Source organism: Rhinolophus sinicus, chromosome 4 (genome assembly GCF_057876585.1).
Source record: "Rhinolophus sinicus isolate RSI-liver-muscle chromosome 4, RSI-T2T, whole genome shotgun sequence".
Classification (NCBI taxonomy): domain Eukaryota; kingdom Metazoa; phylum Chordata; class Mammalia; order Chiroptera; family Rhinolophidae; genus Rhinolophus; species Rhinolophus sinicus.
In genome coordinates, this window is record NC_142504.1 from 41,411,752 (window position 1) to 41,428,657 (window position 16,906).

Here is a 16,906-nt window from a genome sequence, read left to right on the forward strand (position 1 = left end):
AGATCATTTTGTATACCTGCCTGGGTTTCTGCACGCCATGGCCAAGACACCTGTATAAATAGCTTAGCTTGGCTTTCTCAACCCTCTGGAATATGGCTCCAGTATAGCGTTAGAGCAACCAAATACTCCCCACAAGTAAGAAAAAAACAAACAGCTAAATACGCCTTTGTGTAATTCTTGAAGGTAACTCGTACAGTCTCCTTCCAAACCTGTACTCAGTCCTTCTCTGGGCCCTGATGCTGCACCCTTACATAAACCCCATCAGAAAAATCCCACCTGGACCTCAGAGATGCTCTGCTCCCTAGAGCCATGCACTACTGCTGCTGGCTCTCTATCTTGATTAGTTTTAGATTAGTTTTCATTGGAAATCAAAATAATACTTTTCGTTTACCTTTTACTGTATTCTGGGCACTATGTTAAGTCCTTTTCTATCATTTAAGCCACACAGCTAAGGATGAGGTAAATATATTTCTTTTAAAGAGGAGGGAACTAAATTTCTGTGCCCAAGATTACATGGCTGGGAAACAGTAAAACTAAGATTATAGTCCCATTCTGAGTATAAAGGCTGAACTTCTAAACACTATACATAATGCTTCTCCCCTATGAGTCTTTTCACATTCTGCCTTTTCATTATTATTATTATCATCGCTTCTAGCAGCTCCAACTATAATCCAAAAAACTGTAATGTTTTACTTTGCTTATATATTATTTTATTTATTCATTTGTCTCTCATTTGCGTCATTCATATTATTGTAGTATATCATTTGTATTTCTTTGTTGTCACATCATTTTCTCTCCATTCCTCTCTTTCAAAATGTGTTTGTTAAATGCAATTACAATTTATTTTAATAATAATAATAAATAATTTAAAAGTTACTTTCTCCTTTACTTTTTTAATTTAATACTTTAAAATTGCATGTTGCTACAGAATTCTCTCCTTTTACTTTCATACTAAAACATAATACTGCTTGTGTACATTTGGTACGTTACATGAAACACTATAACTTTCATGATAAAAACAAAAGTTGAACATCCTTTAGCATAAACTTTTATTTCAGGTTAAAATGACCTAGAGGTTAGTATTCAAGTTATATATAGCCATTGTACATAATGGAAGCCTAATCATATAGGATGAAAAATAATGAGGTTTTCTGTCGTGAAAAGGATTCCCATACAGGTGGGACTGTCTGATTTTTCTCTCCAGGTCCAGTGAATGTTATGGACTTAATCTTGTTTAGAGTTTTTAGAACATTCAGACTGGCAATTCATTCTGATCCAAACATTCTATAAATGATTAACGATCATTTGTTGTTTTACTTTGGTCCATTAAAAAAATAAATAGCTTGGGCAAAATTAACCAAAAACTTAATATTGCATTTTTTTCTTTGTACAATAAGATATTCAACCAATAATACAGTTCTTAACTCCAGTGGTATTCAAAAAGCGTCCATTTAGCTTAAATGTGGAGGCTGAAAATTTCAACATATGAGAAAGGGGCAGAAGTAAGTTTGGCAGTGCAGATGTGTCTTCACTACTAGAAAAGACCTCGATATGAAATCATAGCAAGAGTTTCAAATGGGTCTCAATTTATCACTGCTTTTCTGATTGGTGTCCAGGTTAATGAATAGCAGTAGAATATTGGAAGGAAAAGGAATTCTCCACTATCTGTTTTTTATTAGCAAGTAAAAAAAGTAGGAATCTTCTGGGAATTTTGAATAATTGTTTCATTGTACATAGGCTAGGAAGGCTCAAGTAGCCGTAATTCTATTCATGGGAAGAGCACAATACATAACAGAAATAAAAGTGTAATAAAAATAAAAGCACACTAATGATAAATGTACTTAGAAAAATACAGGGAAAATGTGTTCCTCAGGGCTGCTAAAAAATAACATCGCTATTTAAAAAACAACTTAAATTATGGCTGTTCCTACTCACTGCCTCCATCTAAATGACAAACAAAATTCTGATGCAAAGGGTATAAACCTGGAATGTTATTCTTACGTATAATTTTGGAGGTCATTCTAGATGTATTTTCTAAAAAAAGAAATGGATAATTCCAACTCCTGATTGTCTATTCAAATAAAGAAAATAATACAAAATAAGAAAATTCAGTGATATTTATACTCATGTATATGTGTTGTACATATAATAGATGTAATTTAGAAAGAACCATTTGAATCTTTTAATTTCATTAAATCTTAATAGGTTACTAAATAGCTTAATATTCTTCTCAAAAATAAGTATACAGCCATGCATTTGTGAAGCAACTGAGAGAAAACACCCGATCTTTTATTTCGAGGGACTTAGAAATTTGAAAGAAAATAAGCCCAATTATCTATGCCTCCCTCACATAAATCCTTCGATTGTATTCCTCTAGAGTTACAGTATTTCAGACATCCATTTGAAGTTTGAATAATGAGAGAAACCAGAGCCAACTTACACATTGTGTTTTACATTCTTCTCACTCCCATTTATTCTTTCACATTTGATCAAATTATTCCCTTGCTAAGATACGTTACTCATGAAGCAAGGATTTTTGGTGTTAAATCTGCGTAGACCAGTTAATCTGCATGGATACAAATCACACTCATATTCACACCAGATAGCTCACCAATGAGAGTGGATATTCACCAGAAGGATAAATGGATAGACAGATGAGTACTGCAGTGTGCTGATCTCTGTATATGAAGAATAACTTTCTGTTTTATTATTATTTTTTAATTTTAGCAGTAGTAGGTGAAAAGATTAATATGTAGATGCCTTAAATCAAAGAAGCAATGGGCCTGGTTGGCATATGATCTGATGATTAACAAGCTAACAGCTTGTTAAGAAGCAGGTCACTCACCTCTGTCAGGGGACCTTACACACCTATGATAGTATGAAAAAATGTGATACTATGATGTTTTTCAGTATATCACGGTACAAGAAGTACATGACCAACGGTTTCTTCTGAACAGTTTAGCCAAGTGCCCTTTGGTAACTTAACTTGATTACCTTGTTAGCCACTCGAAACATTTTATCTTAGACCCACAAGACTATACAACAAATTCTTTTCTGCTACCTTATAATACGGAAATGAAGAATCTTTAGGTGGAAAAATCATCACAGTATCATCATAGGTAAATTATGATGGAATCCTGTGAGGGGTATTGAGGAAACAGACCAGGAGGGAGAAGTGGGTAGAACACAGTACTGAGGAAAGAAGGAAAGCATGAACACACAGAGAAAGCCACATAAAGGGGATTAGAGGGTAGGCATTTTGTTACATATGTATTAGTCTCCTGTCTAATCTATCTTAATTTCTTTTGGTCCTAATTTTTGTAAAATGTCAGTAGAACCCTCAGAACCTATTGTATAAATTTAGAATTTATCTTTCATTATATTCAACTAATTGTTATACATAACAAGAGTAACATTTGTTCTATATATGCATAGTTTTGTTACACTGTTCTGTTTTATAATAAATGCAGACACAAAGAATAGAAATGATGCCATCAAAATTTGATTACGAAAGATCATATTCTTGACCTTTTATTCACAAGGTGCTTAGATATCCCACCCCTGTGGTTATGGTGTTTACTATGATTTAGTGAAGCTTGGAAAGGAAGACAAGGAAAGCCATAGAAAGCATATCGGACTCAAAAAAATATGCTCTGGCATTTAGTGGGATATGGCGAGTTGGAAATATCTCTCAACGGTGACCATCCAGGAAGATTTTATTAAAAGTCTGCTCACCTGTATTTACTTCATCAACGTGTAGCCCTTAAGAGGAAGGAACCAAAGTTAGTTGGGTACTCATTAGACCTACTACTATAGTCTCACAACTGCAGATAAGTAACCCTTTCCTGCAAAGACACCTGAAATGGTCCAAGGACATTAATTCTTGGTAAAGCAAAGAGTAGGCATTGCTTTTGGGACTAAAATTGTGAAGAGTGTATCAGACCTTTTTTTAACTAAGTCATGTTGTAAATTCAGCAAAAACATTTTACTCTGTAATGTATTCAGGATACATCTCTAATCATACATAATAAAGACAGCTATTGAGACAAAAATGAATGCAAAATGAATATCAAAGCCAACAACATTTATATTTGAGAACTTTATAGCTAAAAGAAGGAGGACGAGGAGAAAAGGAAGGAAGGAAGAAAGGGAAGGAGGGAGGGAGGGAGGGAAGGAGGGAGGAAGAAAGAGAAGAAGAAAAGCAGGATAGAAGCAAAAAAAAAGAGGTTTATGCATATTGATTGTATGTTATTCAGTCTGACATCTATTCCTGTGGGCTACAGATAGGTTGGAAGAGTCCATGCCTAGACGCCCACTGAATGTATTAAGATGGTTAGTTCAAGATACTTGACTTAGTGGAATCAAGATGACCTCATAGGCTATGGTCAGATAGAGCATAGTCTCATGCAGTTTTTCATCTGACCTCTTCCTTTCATAAGGGTTGAGATTTTAAACGTGGAAACTAACTGGATCAGTTGGATTTCATTTTGCTCATAAATATTTTTAATTTGGATTTATGCAAAAAGTCCCTATGTTTAACATTTTTATGTAAGACCTCTCTGATTCCTGAACCTAATTGTTATCGTGGCCTTATCACAGGAAAGCAGTAGGTCGAGCATCTGATTTGTCTACTCAGAGTCTCATCTCCTGAAAATCCCGTGTTCCCATCACTAAGTTAGTTATTGTACTAGTTGAAGGAAACTGACTTTGAAATAGTGTCAAGGTGAAAATTCAAGTATTTTCAAAGTCAGAAGACATTCATAATTGATATTTGTTAAATATCTTTCAGGTGGAGTGCTGAATATAAATGTGATTAACAACTCTACAAAAGTAATAGCTAGCTATTTCTCTTTTACTGAAACTATGAGTCAGATCAATTATTATATAACTTTTGCAAGGTTTACAATTCCTAAACATTCCTTTCAACTGATATAGCATTATACTATTAAGCACAATACCAAGTAAACATAGTGTTTTACATCTTTTAAAATGTCTTTTAAAAACAATGCTTTGTTTGAATCTCACTCAGAAAAAAAAAATGTTCTCTTTGGTAGGTGAGGCAAATATAATTATGGCCTTGTTACCTGTTTACTTCTGTTAAGTAAATTTTCCAATATCCAGTAAATCTTGTAGCCAGGTAAAACCCATCCTCTCACTCTTTCCTTCTTTGCCTGCCCTTATAATCTAAAAGTATTAATTATGTTAATGGAAACTTACTAAATTTTTTCTTTGAGAAGTTGAACTGTATCCCAAAGTAAATGTACTGAGAAAGATAATCATGTTTTTTAAAGAAAGTGGTTTTGAAATGTAAAAGACTAGAGTATTGATGAACTAAAATCAAATGTTATTGAGAACTGATATTTAATTAAACTTAGATCAAATTAAAACTAACCTTAATCAATATGTATCAACTATTTGTTTTATTAGTATCATGTGTACAAAACAATGTAATAGACATCATTTATACTCTTCAAAAAATGATAACCCCCATCCCCCAATTTACTATCCCTCTGACATCGCATACAGCCGTTACATATCCACTGTCTTTATTTCTTATGCTGTACTCCTTTTCTTGTGATGGTATATATATATATATATATATCATGATTGTGATGATGATGATGATATATATATATATCTCGAATTATAGTTGACATTCATTATTATTCAGCTTCAGGTGTACAGTGCAGTGATCAGGCATCTACATCATCCCTGAAGTGATCTCCCTAATAAGACAAGTGTCCATCGGATACCCTACAAAATCTTTACAACCTTATTAATTACATTCCCCAAACTAACTTTCGTATCCCCATGGCAATCTTGTGGTTACTGATAGTGCTTTCTAATCCCCTCACCTTCTCCCTCATCCCATCCCCCCCCCACCTATTAACTCTCAGTTTTTCCTCTATATCTCTGAGACTGTTTCTGATATATATATATATATATATATATATATATATATATATATATATATATATAAAATCAATCAACTATTTTCACATTCTGTGCCCAGATTTTTAAAAACAATACTGGCATATAGTTGAAAAAATGTCCTGTAGTGATTTTTCTGTTCATAATAGTTATTTGGGAATAATGGAGAGGCCATGCTTATTAGTTTGACCATGTTAAGTTTTCCTGTATCTTTTCCTCCCTGCTAGGAAAAGGAAGATGACAAATCAGACACCTCAAGTTCTCAACAGCCGAAAAGCCCACAAGGTCTAAGTGACACAGGATATTCTTCGGATGGCATATCAGGGTCACTTGGTGAAATTCCAAGTCTTATTACAAGTGATGAAAAGGATTTGCTCAAGGGACTCAAAAAGGACTCTTTTTCACAAGAAAGCAGCCCTTCCAGCCCCTCAGATTTGGCTAAGTTAGAAAGTACAGTTCTATCCATTTTGGAAGCCCAGGCAAGTACTCTTGTTGAAGAAGAGTCAGAAAAGAAAACACAACCTCATGATGTTTCTTCGGAGCAGCCTAAGGACCAACAGAAAACTCAGAGTTTAACTGAAACACAGGAAACTACAATTTCAGAAGGGAAGTTCAAAGAGAGTCAAGAAGAAAAAGATATGTTTAAAAAAGATAGCCAACAAGATGTTCCTTCCAGAAAGGACCATAAAGAAAAGCCTGAGTTTGTTGATGGCATAGCTACAAGAAGACAACCTTATGATTCAGTTGAAGACAGCAGTGAAAGTGAAAACTCACCTGTCCCACAAAGAAAACGGAGAGCTAGTGTGGGTTCATCAAGCAGTGATGAGTATAAACAGGAAGATAGTCAAGGATCAGGGGAAGAAGAGGACTTTATTCGAAAACAAATCATAGAAATGAGTGCGGATGAAGATGCTTCAGGTTCTGAAGATGATGAGTTCATTAGAAATCAGCTCAAAGAGATTAGTAGTAGTATTGAGAGCCAGAAAAAGGAAGAAACAAAAGGGAAAGGGAAAGTCACAGCAGGAAAACACAGGCGACTAACTCGAAAAAGTAGTACAAGCTTTGATGATGATGCAGGGAGACGGCATTCATGGCATGATGAAGATGATGAGACATTTGATGAAAGTCCTGAACTTAAATACAGAGAAACGAAAAGTCAGGAGAGTGAAGAACTTGTAGTTGCTGGAGGAGGAGGGCTACGTCGATTTAAAACAATAGAACTCAACAGCACAATAGCAGAGAAATACTCTGCAGAGTCATCACAGAAAAAATCCACACTGTATTTTGATGAAGAGCCAGAATTAGAAATGGAAAGCCTGACAGACTCTCCAGAAGACAGGTCGAGGGGGGAAGGATCTTCTAGTCTTCACGCTTCCAGCTTCACTCCTGGAACATCCCCTACCTCAGTGTCCTCACTTGATGAGGATAGTGACAGTAGCCCAAGTCACAAAAAAGGAGAGAGCAAACAGCAACGTAAAGCTCGGCACAGATCACATGGTCCTCTTTTACCTACTATTGAAGATTCTTCAGAGGAAGAAGAATTGAGAGAGGAAGAAGAATTATTAAAGGAGCAAGAAAAACAACGGGAATTAGAACAGCAACAAAGAAAGAGTTCTAGTAAAAAATCAAAGAAAGACAAAGATGAACTTCGAGCTCAGAGAAGGAGGGAAAGACCAAAGACACCACCCAGTAATCTCTCTCCCATCGAGGATGCGTCTCCAACAGAAGAATTACGTCAGGCTGCAGAAATGGAGGAGCTCCATCGATCTTCGTGTTCTGAATATTCACCTAGTATAGAGTCAGACCCAGAGGGTTTTGAAATAAGCCCAGAAAAAATAATAGAGGTGCAAAAAGTTTATAAATTGCCCACAGCTGTGTCTTTATACTCACCGACAGATGATCATTCTATTATGCAGAAAGAAGGTGCCCAAAAGTCTTTAAAAAATGCTGAGGAGGTGTATGAAGAAATGATGCATAAACCCCACAAATATAAAGCTTTTCCAGCTGCAAATGAACGAGATGAAATGTTTGAAAAGGAGCCTTTGTATGGTGGGATGCTAATAGAGGATTACATTTATGAATCGTTAGTAGAAGACACGTACAATGGTTCAGTAGATGGCAGTTTGCTAACAAGACAAGACGATGAGAATGGATTCATGCAGCAGAGAGGGAGAGAACAAAAGATAAAACTTCCAGAACAGATTTATGATGATCCTATGCAGAAAATTACAGACCTCCAAAAAGAGTTTTATGAGTTAGAAAGTTTTCATTCTGTTGTGCCTCAAGAAGACATTGTTTCAAGTTCTTATATCATCCCAGAAAGCCATGAGATAGTGGATCTGGGTAGTATGGTAACTTCTACCAGTGAAGAAAAAAAATTATTAGATGCCGATGCTGCCTATGAAGAACTTATGAAGAGGCGACAGAAGCAGCTAACACCTGAATCCAGTCCAACTCAGCCCCTCATTGGGGATGACATGATAGAGTCCGCTATGGACTTTGATAGGGCACCCGATGCGTCTTTGACATCAAGTATTCTTTCAGGAGCATCTCTTACAGATTCAACCAGCAGTGCAACACTCTCTATCCCAGATGTTAAAATAACCCAACATTTTTCAACAGAGGAAATTGAAGATGAATATGTAACTGATTATACAAGAGAAATTCAGGAGATAATTGCCCACGAATCACTAATTTTGACCTATTCTGAGCCATCCGAAAGTGCTACATCTGTGCCACCCTCTGACACACCTTCCCTCACCTCATCTGTTTCTTCAGTTGGTACCACAGATAGCTCCTCACCCATTACTACCCTGGGTAGCATAACCACAGTTTATACAGAGCCAGTAGACATAGTAACTAAATTTGAAGATTCTGAGGACATCTCTTCATCAACATATTTTCCAGGTAGCATTATAGACTATCCAGAAGAAATAAGTACAGGTCTAGATCGGACTACCATACCAGATGGTAGAACTAGTGCTGATCATATCATAATTCCCTTATCTGACATGGCACCTTCTCTCTTAGAATCTATAGAAACTAAACCCAAGGAGCTAATTGCTGACACTATTTCCACTGACTTACCTATACCTGAAAAAGACCCCATGAAGAAAGCCAAAAAGGAAACTGGGAATGGGGTTGTTCTGGAAGTTCTGGAAGCTTACAGAGACAAAAGAAAGGAGTCTGAGGCTGAACTAACAAAAATTAGCTTATCTGAAACTGTGTTTGATCAGCCACCTTCTTCTGGAATAGCCCTTCCAAAGAAGGAGCAGGTTTCGGCTACATGCTTTATATCTGAAGAGGTCTTTGGTCAAGCAAAACCTGTATCTCAGTTACCATTTGGCAGTCCTTCTGTTTCCTCCCTTCCAACTAAAACTCATACATTCTTTCCAAGTTCTTCTTTGGACACATCAGCTCAACCTCCCCCTCCCCCTCCCCCTCCCCCGCCCCCTCCCCCTCCTCCCCCTCCCCCTCCTCCCCCACCACTTCCTCCACCAACCTCACCTAAACTAGCTATTCATCCTAAGAAAAAGGTAACAGTTACAGCTGCAGTGACTCTAACTACTACAGCTGCACCTCTAGTTGACACTGTTACTACTGTAGAGACCACAGCTATTCCAAGGAGTAATGGATTACCCATTGCACCTCCTCCTGTTCCTCCTAAGCCATCTTCAATTCCATCTGGACTTGTATTTACACATAGACCTGAGCCAAGCAAACCTCCCATTGCCCCTAAACCAGCAGTTCCTCAACTTCCAGTAACAACACAAAAACCAACAGATATGCAACCCAAACCAACAGGTCTATCCTTAACTTCAAATATGACATTAAATTTAGTCACTTCAGCAGATTATAAGTTGCCTTCCCCTACCTCCCCACTTTCCCCTCACTCTAACAAGTCTTCACCAAGATTTTCCAAATCCCTCATGGAGACTTACGTGGTGATCACATTGCCATCCGAACCCGGGACTCCAACAGATTCTTCACCTAGTCAAGCAATTACCAGTTGGCCCCTCGGGTCACCCCACAAAGGTCAGATTTCCATTGAACCAGTGTTTTCTGTAGTTCCTCCTATGACAGCTGCAGAAATTTCACGTTCATCAGAACAGAGCCTGTACATCTCAGGAGCTTTGGAGACACTCTCTGCTCTCCCTGTGACAACACTATCTTCATTTCAAGCAGCCCCAACTTCAGTTACACAGTTTATCACGAGTGAAGTTTCTAAGGCTGAGGTTTCAGCAGCCAGAAGTACAGTCCCTAGTGTCGGTCTCAGCAGTGTTTCTATAACAATTCCTCCAGAGCCTCTTGCTTTAGATAACCTACAGTTAGAGAAGCATCAACGTAAAGAAAATGGAAAGTTACAACTTACTGGTGATGCCATTGATTTGCGTACAGTACCAAAAGTAGAAATTAAAATAACGGAAAAATGCATGGATCTTTCTGCTTCTACAATGGATGTGAAAAGGATCACCACAACAAAGGAAGCTTATGGGAGACAAATCAGTGCTGTCCAACCCTCTATTATAAATCTCAGTGCAACATCATCAGTAGTAACTCCGATATCCCTGGTCACCGAGACAGTGACTGCTGTCACGTGCACTCCTAGCACAAGTTACAGCACGGGCACAGAAAGCCTAGTGGGTATAGATCATGCAACAGCAACACCACTTCAGCTTACTACATCAAAGCACACTGAACCCCTATACAGGATATCTAGTGGCCAGGCCTTTCCGGCAGTTAGGCAGGAAGCACCAATAAACTTATCGTTAGGTACTTCAGCACATGCAACGGCACTGGCTATTACAAAGCCTGTTACTGCACCTCCTGTTGGTGTCACAAATGGATGGACTGAGAGCACCACATCCCAGGGGATCGCGGATGGGGAAGCAGTGGATCTCAGTACGACAAAGTCTCACAGAAGTGTTGTAACGATGGATGAATCTACTTCAAGTGTGGTAACCAAAATAATAGAAGATGATGAAAAACCTGTTGATCTGACTGCAGGAAGAAGAGCTGTGTGCTGTGATGTAGTTTATAAGTTACCTTTCGGAAGGAGCTGCACAGCACAGCAGCCTGCAACTACTCTTCCTGAGGATCGTTTTGGTTATAGGGATGACCACTATCAGTATGACCGATCAGGGCCATACGGTTATAGAGGGATTGGGGGAATGAAACCTTCCATGTCTGATACTAATTTAGCAGAAGCTGGACATTTTGTCTATAAAAGTAAGAATACTTTTGGTTATTCCGGAGAAACTGATGCAGCAGTAGATCTAACTTCAGGGAGAATTACTACAGGTCAGTATGATGGGGCATCAGACCTTTCCTTGAAATATCATGGTGTTCCTCATCTCATTTCAGGATAAAAATGTGGTCCCTTTTTTCATTTTGTTACTTTTTCTCTTTCTTTGGATGTTTTGGCAACATTTTTTGGAGTACATGTGCGCTTCTGTTTCTTCATTTTTTTTATTTGTTCTGCCCAAAGTCGCCTGCATGTGCCTGCATGTTCGACATCGCTTTTATTCTGCATCTAATTAGGTTAACCTGTGGATTTGCATGCAGTCCCATTCATTATGTTCATCAAGATTGAGAGCACTTTCAAACCCAAAAGCATCATTCATTCTGGGAACTGGACTATAATTCTACCCTGTATTTCAGGTGAGGTAATGGATTATTCAAGCAAGACTGCAGGTCCATATCCAGAAACACGGCCAGTCATTTCAGGAGTTGGGATTAGTACCACACAGTATTCCACAACAAGAATGACGCCACCTCCAGGACCCCAGTATGGTGTGGGGAGTGTGTTGAGGTCATCTAATGGTGTTGTCTATTCTTCGGTGGCAACTCCAATTCCCTCCACATTTGCTATCACCACACAGCCTGGCTCCATTTTCAGCACCACCGTGAGGGATCTGTCTGGTGTGCACACGACTGCTGCAGTGACTTCCTTATCCGCCCTTCACCAGAGCCAGCCAATGCCTAGATCATATTTCCTAACAACAGGTGCATCTGAAACGGACATTGTAGTAACTGGTATTGATATCAATGCCAGTTTGCAAACTATTACTATGGAAACTCTTACTGCTGAGACAATAGACTCAGTTCCCACTTTAACCACAGCATCTGAAGTGTTTTCTGAGGCAGTGGGAGATGAAAGTGCTATTTTAATTGTCCCTGAAGAAGATAAACAACAACAGCAGCTAGACTTGGAGCGTGAGCTCTTGGAACTGGAGAAAATTAAACAACAGCGTTTTGCTGAGGAATTGGAGTGGGAACGTCAGGAAATTCAAAGGTTCCGAGAACAAGAAAAGATCATGGTTCAGAAAAAGCTGGAGGAACTGCAGTCTATGAAGCAGCACCTTCTCTATCAGCAGGAAGAAGAGCGTCAAGCCCAGTTCATAATGAGGCAGGAGACATTAGCTCAGCAACAATTACAGCTGGAGCAGATACAGCAGCTGCAGCAACAGCTTCACCAGCAGTTAGAAGAGCAAAAGATTCGCCAGATCTATCAGTATAACTATGATCCTTCTGGAACTGCATCTCCACAAACCACCACAGAGCAGGCAATACTGGAAGGTCAGTATGCTGCCCCAGAAGGCGGGCAGTTTTGGGCGACTGAAGATGCAACCACCACAGCCTCAGCCGTTGTGGCGATTGAAATCCCACAAAGCCAAGGATGGTACACAGTTCAGTCTGATGGTGTTACTCAATACATTGCTCCACCTGGCATCCTGAGTACTGTTTCAGAAATACCTTTGACAGACGTTGTTGTAAAAGATGAAAAACAACCCAAAAAGAGAAGTGCTGGAGCTAAAGCCCGTGGACAGTATGAAGAGCTAGGGGAAAGTATGGCAGATGATCCCCGCTGTTTTAAAAAGATAGTTGACAGTGGTGTACAGACCGACGATGAAGATGCAGGAGATCGGAGTTACACAAGCAGAAGAAGGAAGACTAAAAAGAGTGTCGATACAAGTGTCCAAACTGATGATGAAGATCAGGACGAATGGGATATGCCTACTAGATCAAGGAGAAAGGCTCGTGTAGCAAAATATGGTGACAGCACTACAGAGGCTGAGAAGACCAAACCCCTTTCCAAAGTCTCCAGTATAGCAGTTCAAACAGTGGCAGAGATATCTGTGCAAACTGAACCAGTTGGAACCATACGAACACCTTCGATACGTGCACGCGTGGATGCCAAGGTAGAAATAATTAAACACATTTCAGCACCTGAAAAGACTTACAAAGGGGGCAGTTTAGGATGTCAAACAGAAGCAGATTCAGACACACAAAGTCCTCAATATCTGAGTGCCACATCTCCACCCAAAGACAAGAAACGCCCAACACCTTTAGAGATTGGTTATTCATCTCACCTTCGGGCAGATTCCACCCTACAGCTGGCTCCTTCCCCACCCAAATCTCCAAAAGTCCTTTACTCACCCATCTCACCACTTTCACCAGGCAAAGCCTTAGAATCAGCCTTTGTACCTTATGAAAAACCCCTCCCTGATGAGATAAGTCCACAGAAAGTACTGCATCCAGATATGGCTAAAGTCCCCCCAGCGAGTCCTAAGACAGCCAAGATGATGCAGCGGTCCCTGTCTGACCCCAAGCCTCTGAGTCCAACAGCAGACGAAAGTTCCAGGGCTCCTTTTCAGTATACGGAGGGCTACACGGTAAGAGTGATTCTTTTCAGTTAGAAGTCAGTGGATGACTTGATGTTAACCATGTGTTTGCAGACTGTAGAAAGCAATACAGCTCCTGGTACCTTAGAAATCTAATAGTAAATTTCAGGGAGGATTATGTCATTAGTAATTTGGCGGAAAAACTAGAAATGTAAACATTCCTTTAACAATACCACAAAAAGAAAACATTTTTGTGAGGGAAAATGAGGAAGAATTTTATTGTTTTATGACTTAATGAAATTGAAAGTTGTTTTCTAATCTTGAAATTTCCTATGTCAATTTTACGCTGTTGTTTCAATGAATATAATTAATATTCATGTTCAGTGGTAGACTACACATTGAATATAAACCAATAAGTCAAAATAGGACCATAAATTTAGACCCATGGATACTGGAATTCTTAGTTGGAAGGTCCTTTGAGATTATCTAATCTCTTTCTTTCTCCAGCCAGAATGTTTTCACAAAAGGGCTTAGGCCACTTACTGCCCAAAAGAGAGCATTTCTAGGGCAGGCAGAAGAGTGTGTAATATAATCTTCATAGTTCGCCCGTGCTTATTTTGTTTCTGACAGTGTTCTTAATCTAACCTCAGGTAAGCCTTAGTCCTGGTGCTTACAGGAGCAAAATAATTTTTATGTTTCTTTGAATAATTGAAATTAATAATTATACCAAAATATGTAACTGTGTTGCAAAGGGAAAAGAATATATATAGAGAGAGATACATTGGACACATTTGTGAAGATCTCTATAGCTGAGAATAAGAAATAATAATCAGCTATAAAAGCAGGTAAATTCTACTTTAAAAAATCTCATATACCTCTTTAGAAGATTATTGATAAATATGATAATTCAATTTAAAGCGAGATTTATGTTTAAATTAAAAGTTTCCCTATAAAACTGGTTTTGAACTCTTAAGTCTTCAAACCCTGAAGCCTTTAAATGGGTTTTTCTGTGCTATCTCTCTACGTTCACTGACCCAGTGATGTTAAACATTGGCTGTGGGCCAAAAAATACACCATTATATATATGACTGTAAGTGTATTTATAGGTATATAGACATATCAGTAGTCATTAATAAATTACAAATTCACATCTAAGTTTTCCACTTTCATAGTGGCATTTTGTTATTATATACTTTCTCAAACAGTATTTCCTAAATATAAAACTGTCCTTATGTGGGGAACAGAAGTTAAAATTGTTAAGTCAGAGAACCATTGGTAAATGGAGATTTCATGCAACTTACAGAGAATTATTATCTTATATATAGCTTTGTTTCTAGAATTAAATCTACTCTGAGAAGTGATTTTTAACTCAGCTCTAACACATAGGTATTTTTACAGCTGTGTTCTATAAATTCACCTAAAGGGTTACTTGAAAAACTTTGAAAATGTGTTTTTTGGTAGTAATTAAAAGTAATATTGAAGGCTTGTCATTAGAAAGAATAATGGGCTTTTTCAGTTGATGTACTGATCATTTACTTAATATATGGCCCTGTACCCTTAATTCAAACAAACTCAGGTAAAGACGAGATACAAGTTGTCAATACTATGTTTTCCTCATAGTATTCACTTTGGACTTGGAAGTGTGAAATGAAAGATACAGTTGGTTGTATGGGTTGCATTACTGATTGTATCAGTAAAGAGATTAACTACCTAATCATAAAAGAACTTGAGTAGAATTACCAAATAATACTCTGAAACTGAAAAACCCTAGGCATATTGAGCCTTGGAGCACAATTCAATAATTCCTTTTCCTAATTGGCCAAACTCAATGTGTGCTTTAATATGGAATAATTGTAAACAAATTAAAAGATACTGTTTTATTGCACACACAAATATGCCATTTTATATACAGGAAAAGTTTTTAGCACTTTAGACATACTTTGGTTCTACAATACAAATTTCATATTTTATATTTTTTCTTTGCAAATTTCTGGACATGCTTTGAGTCTGTTTTAAACTAATTTCTTAATTATAAGCATGGATTACTAAGTATTAGTTGTACTGAAAAGAATAATCTAAGTGATATCCGTAGTGATGTGAGTTTTATTTAAGAAGTCTAGCTCAGTAGTATATATATTGTTAATTTTCTCAGACTGATAAAGCTGAAAAAAATCATACTATTCACTTGGCATTGAGACAACATAGTAACATTTAAAATACAGCATGAAAGATAAATGTTATTCTATATGAAATTCTGTAGTAAGATCTCCTGTCCTAGAAGTGTCAGGAAATGTTTCAAACAGGAGGCCCTGAAACGGGAGGGTGAGGTCTCTGTTGGACCATGAAGAGAACAATGGAGTCATTCTAAATACAGGGAACAGAATGTGCAAAAGTTCAGACTGATAAACAGGCATAAAGCTAACAGGAGGAGAAACAGTTTACTGGAAAGGCCTGTTGGAGTAAGGAATCTGAGTAAGGAACAATCTGAGTAAAGAACAGATTGCAGGGGATCTAATTTGCCAAGATAGAGTTGGATTTACTTCCCTTGGGGATGTGGAGCTTAGGCCAAAGCCACCATCATTTTTTATTTTTGCCTCAGCCCCTGGATTCCCTCTACTCTTGCCTTCCTTATAGTCAGTTCTCTAAACTGCACCTATTGGGTGATTTTCTAAAATGTACATCAGATTATATCATGCATTCCACAGTTTAAACTCTCCAGCAGATTTTCAGCAACTTCAGAATATATTAGTAATTTCTTAACAAGTCCCCATATGATCTGGTGTCTGCCTGTCTCTCAGCCTCATTGGTTACTCACCACTTCTACTTCTCACTCTGCTCTAACTACTGGCCTTGTCCTTCTTTGGATGTGCCAGCCTCATCCCCACCTAGAACCCCTGTCCGGAATGCTCTCTCCCCAGATCTTTGCCTGACTAATTCCTGTGTACAGGTCTCTGCTTCAAGTTCACTTCCACAGAGAGGTCCCCTTGCCTCATTCTCTTAGTAAGTCAACTTATCACCATGAGTCCCCATATCTGAACCCTCCACATTTGTGTATATTGCTTATTAATATGTTATGTATTTAATCAAATTATCATCTTTCTTCTTCAGTAAAACATAACCTCTACAAAGCAGGAATTTTACTTTGTTTTCTGCTGTAGTCCCAAGTGCCTAGAAGACCGCCTGGTACAAAGTAGACCCTGAATATTTATTGATACATGTATTAAAGGGACCAGTATAGGCATAAAAGAAATGGTATAAGACATTCATTAAAAGACTCTGACTGTTACATTTTAATTACCACAATCTAGACCTATCCTGTTGATAATCTAAACTGATAGCTCCTTTGCTTA

The 16,906-nt window shown here is 38.0% G+C and overlaps 1 protein-coding gene across 8 annotated transcripts in view; it reads left to right on the forward strand.

Annotated features, from left to right (window-relative positions):
- PCLO (piccolo presynaptic cytomatrix protein) overlaps positions 1-16,906 on the forward strand; it is a 378,475-nt gene that overhangs the window by 171,961 nt on the left and 189,608 nt on the right. For 7 of the 8 annotated variants that reach the window (XM_088797783.1, XM_088797785.1, XM_088797786.1 and 4 more), the window contains exons 5-6: positions 6,159-11,232; positions 11,593-13,607. In XM_088797783.1, coding sequence (XP_088653909.1) covers positions 6,159-11,232; positions 11,593-13,607 — 7,089 coding nt within the window. The remainder of the gene's footprint in view (positions 1-6,158; positions 11,233-11,592; positions 13,608-16,906) is intronic. The other variant, XM_088797788.1, reaches the window with a different exon arrangement.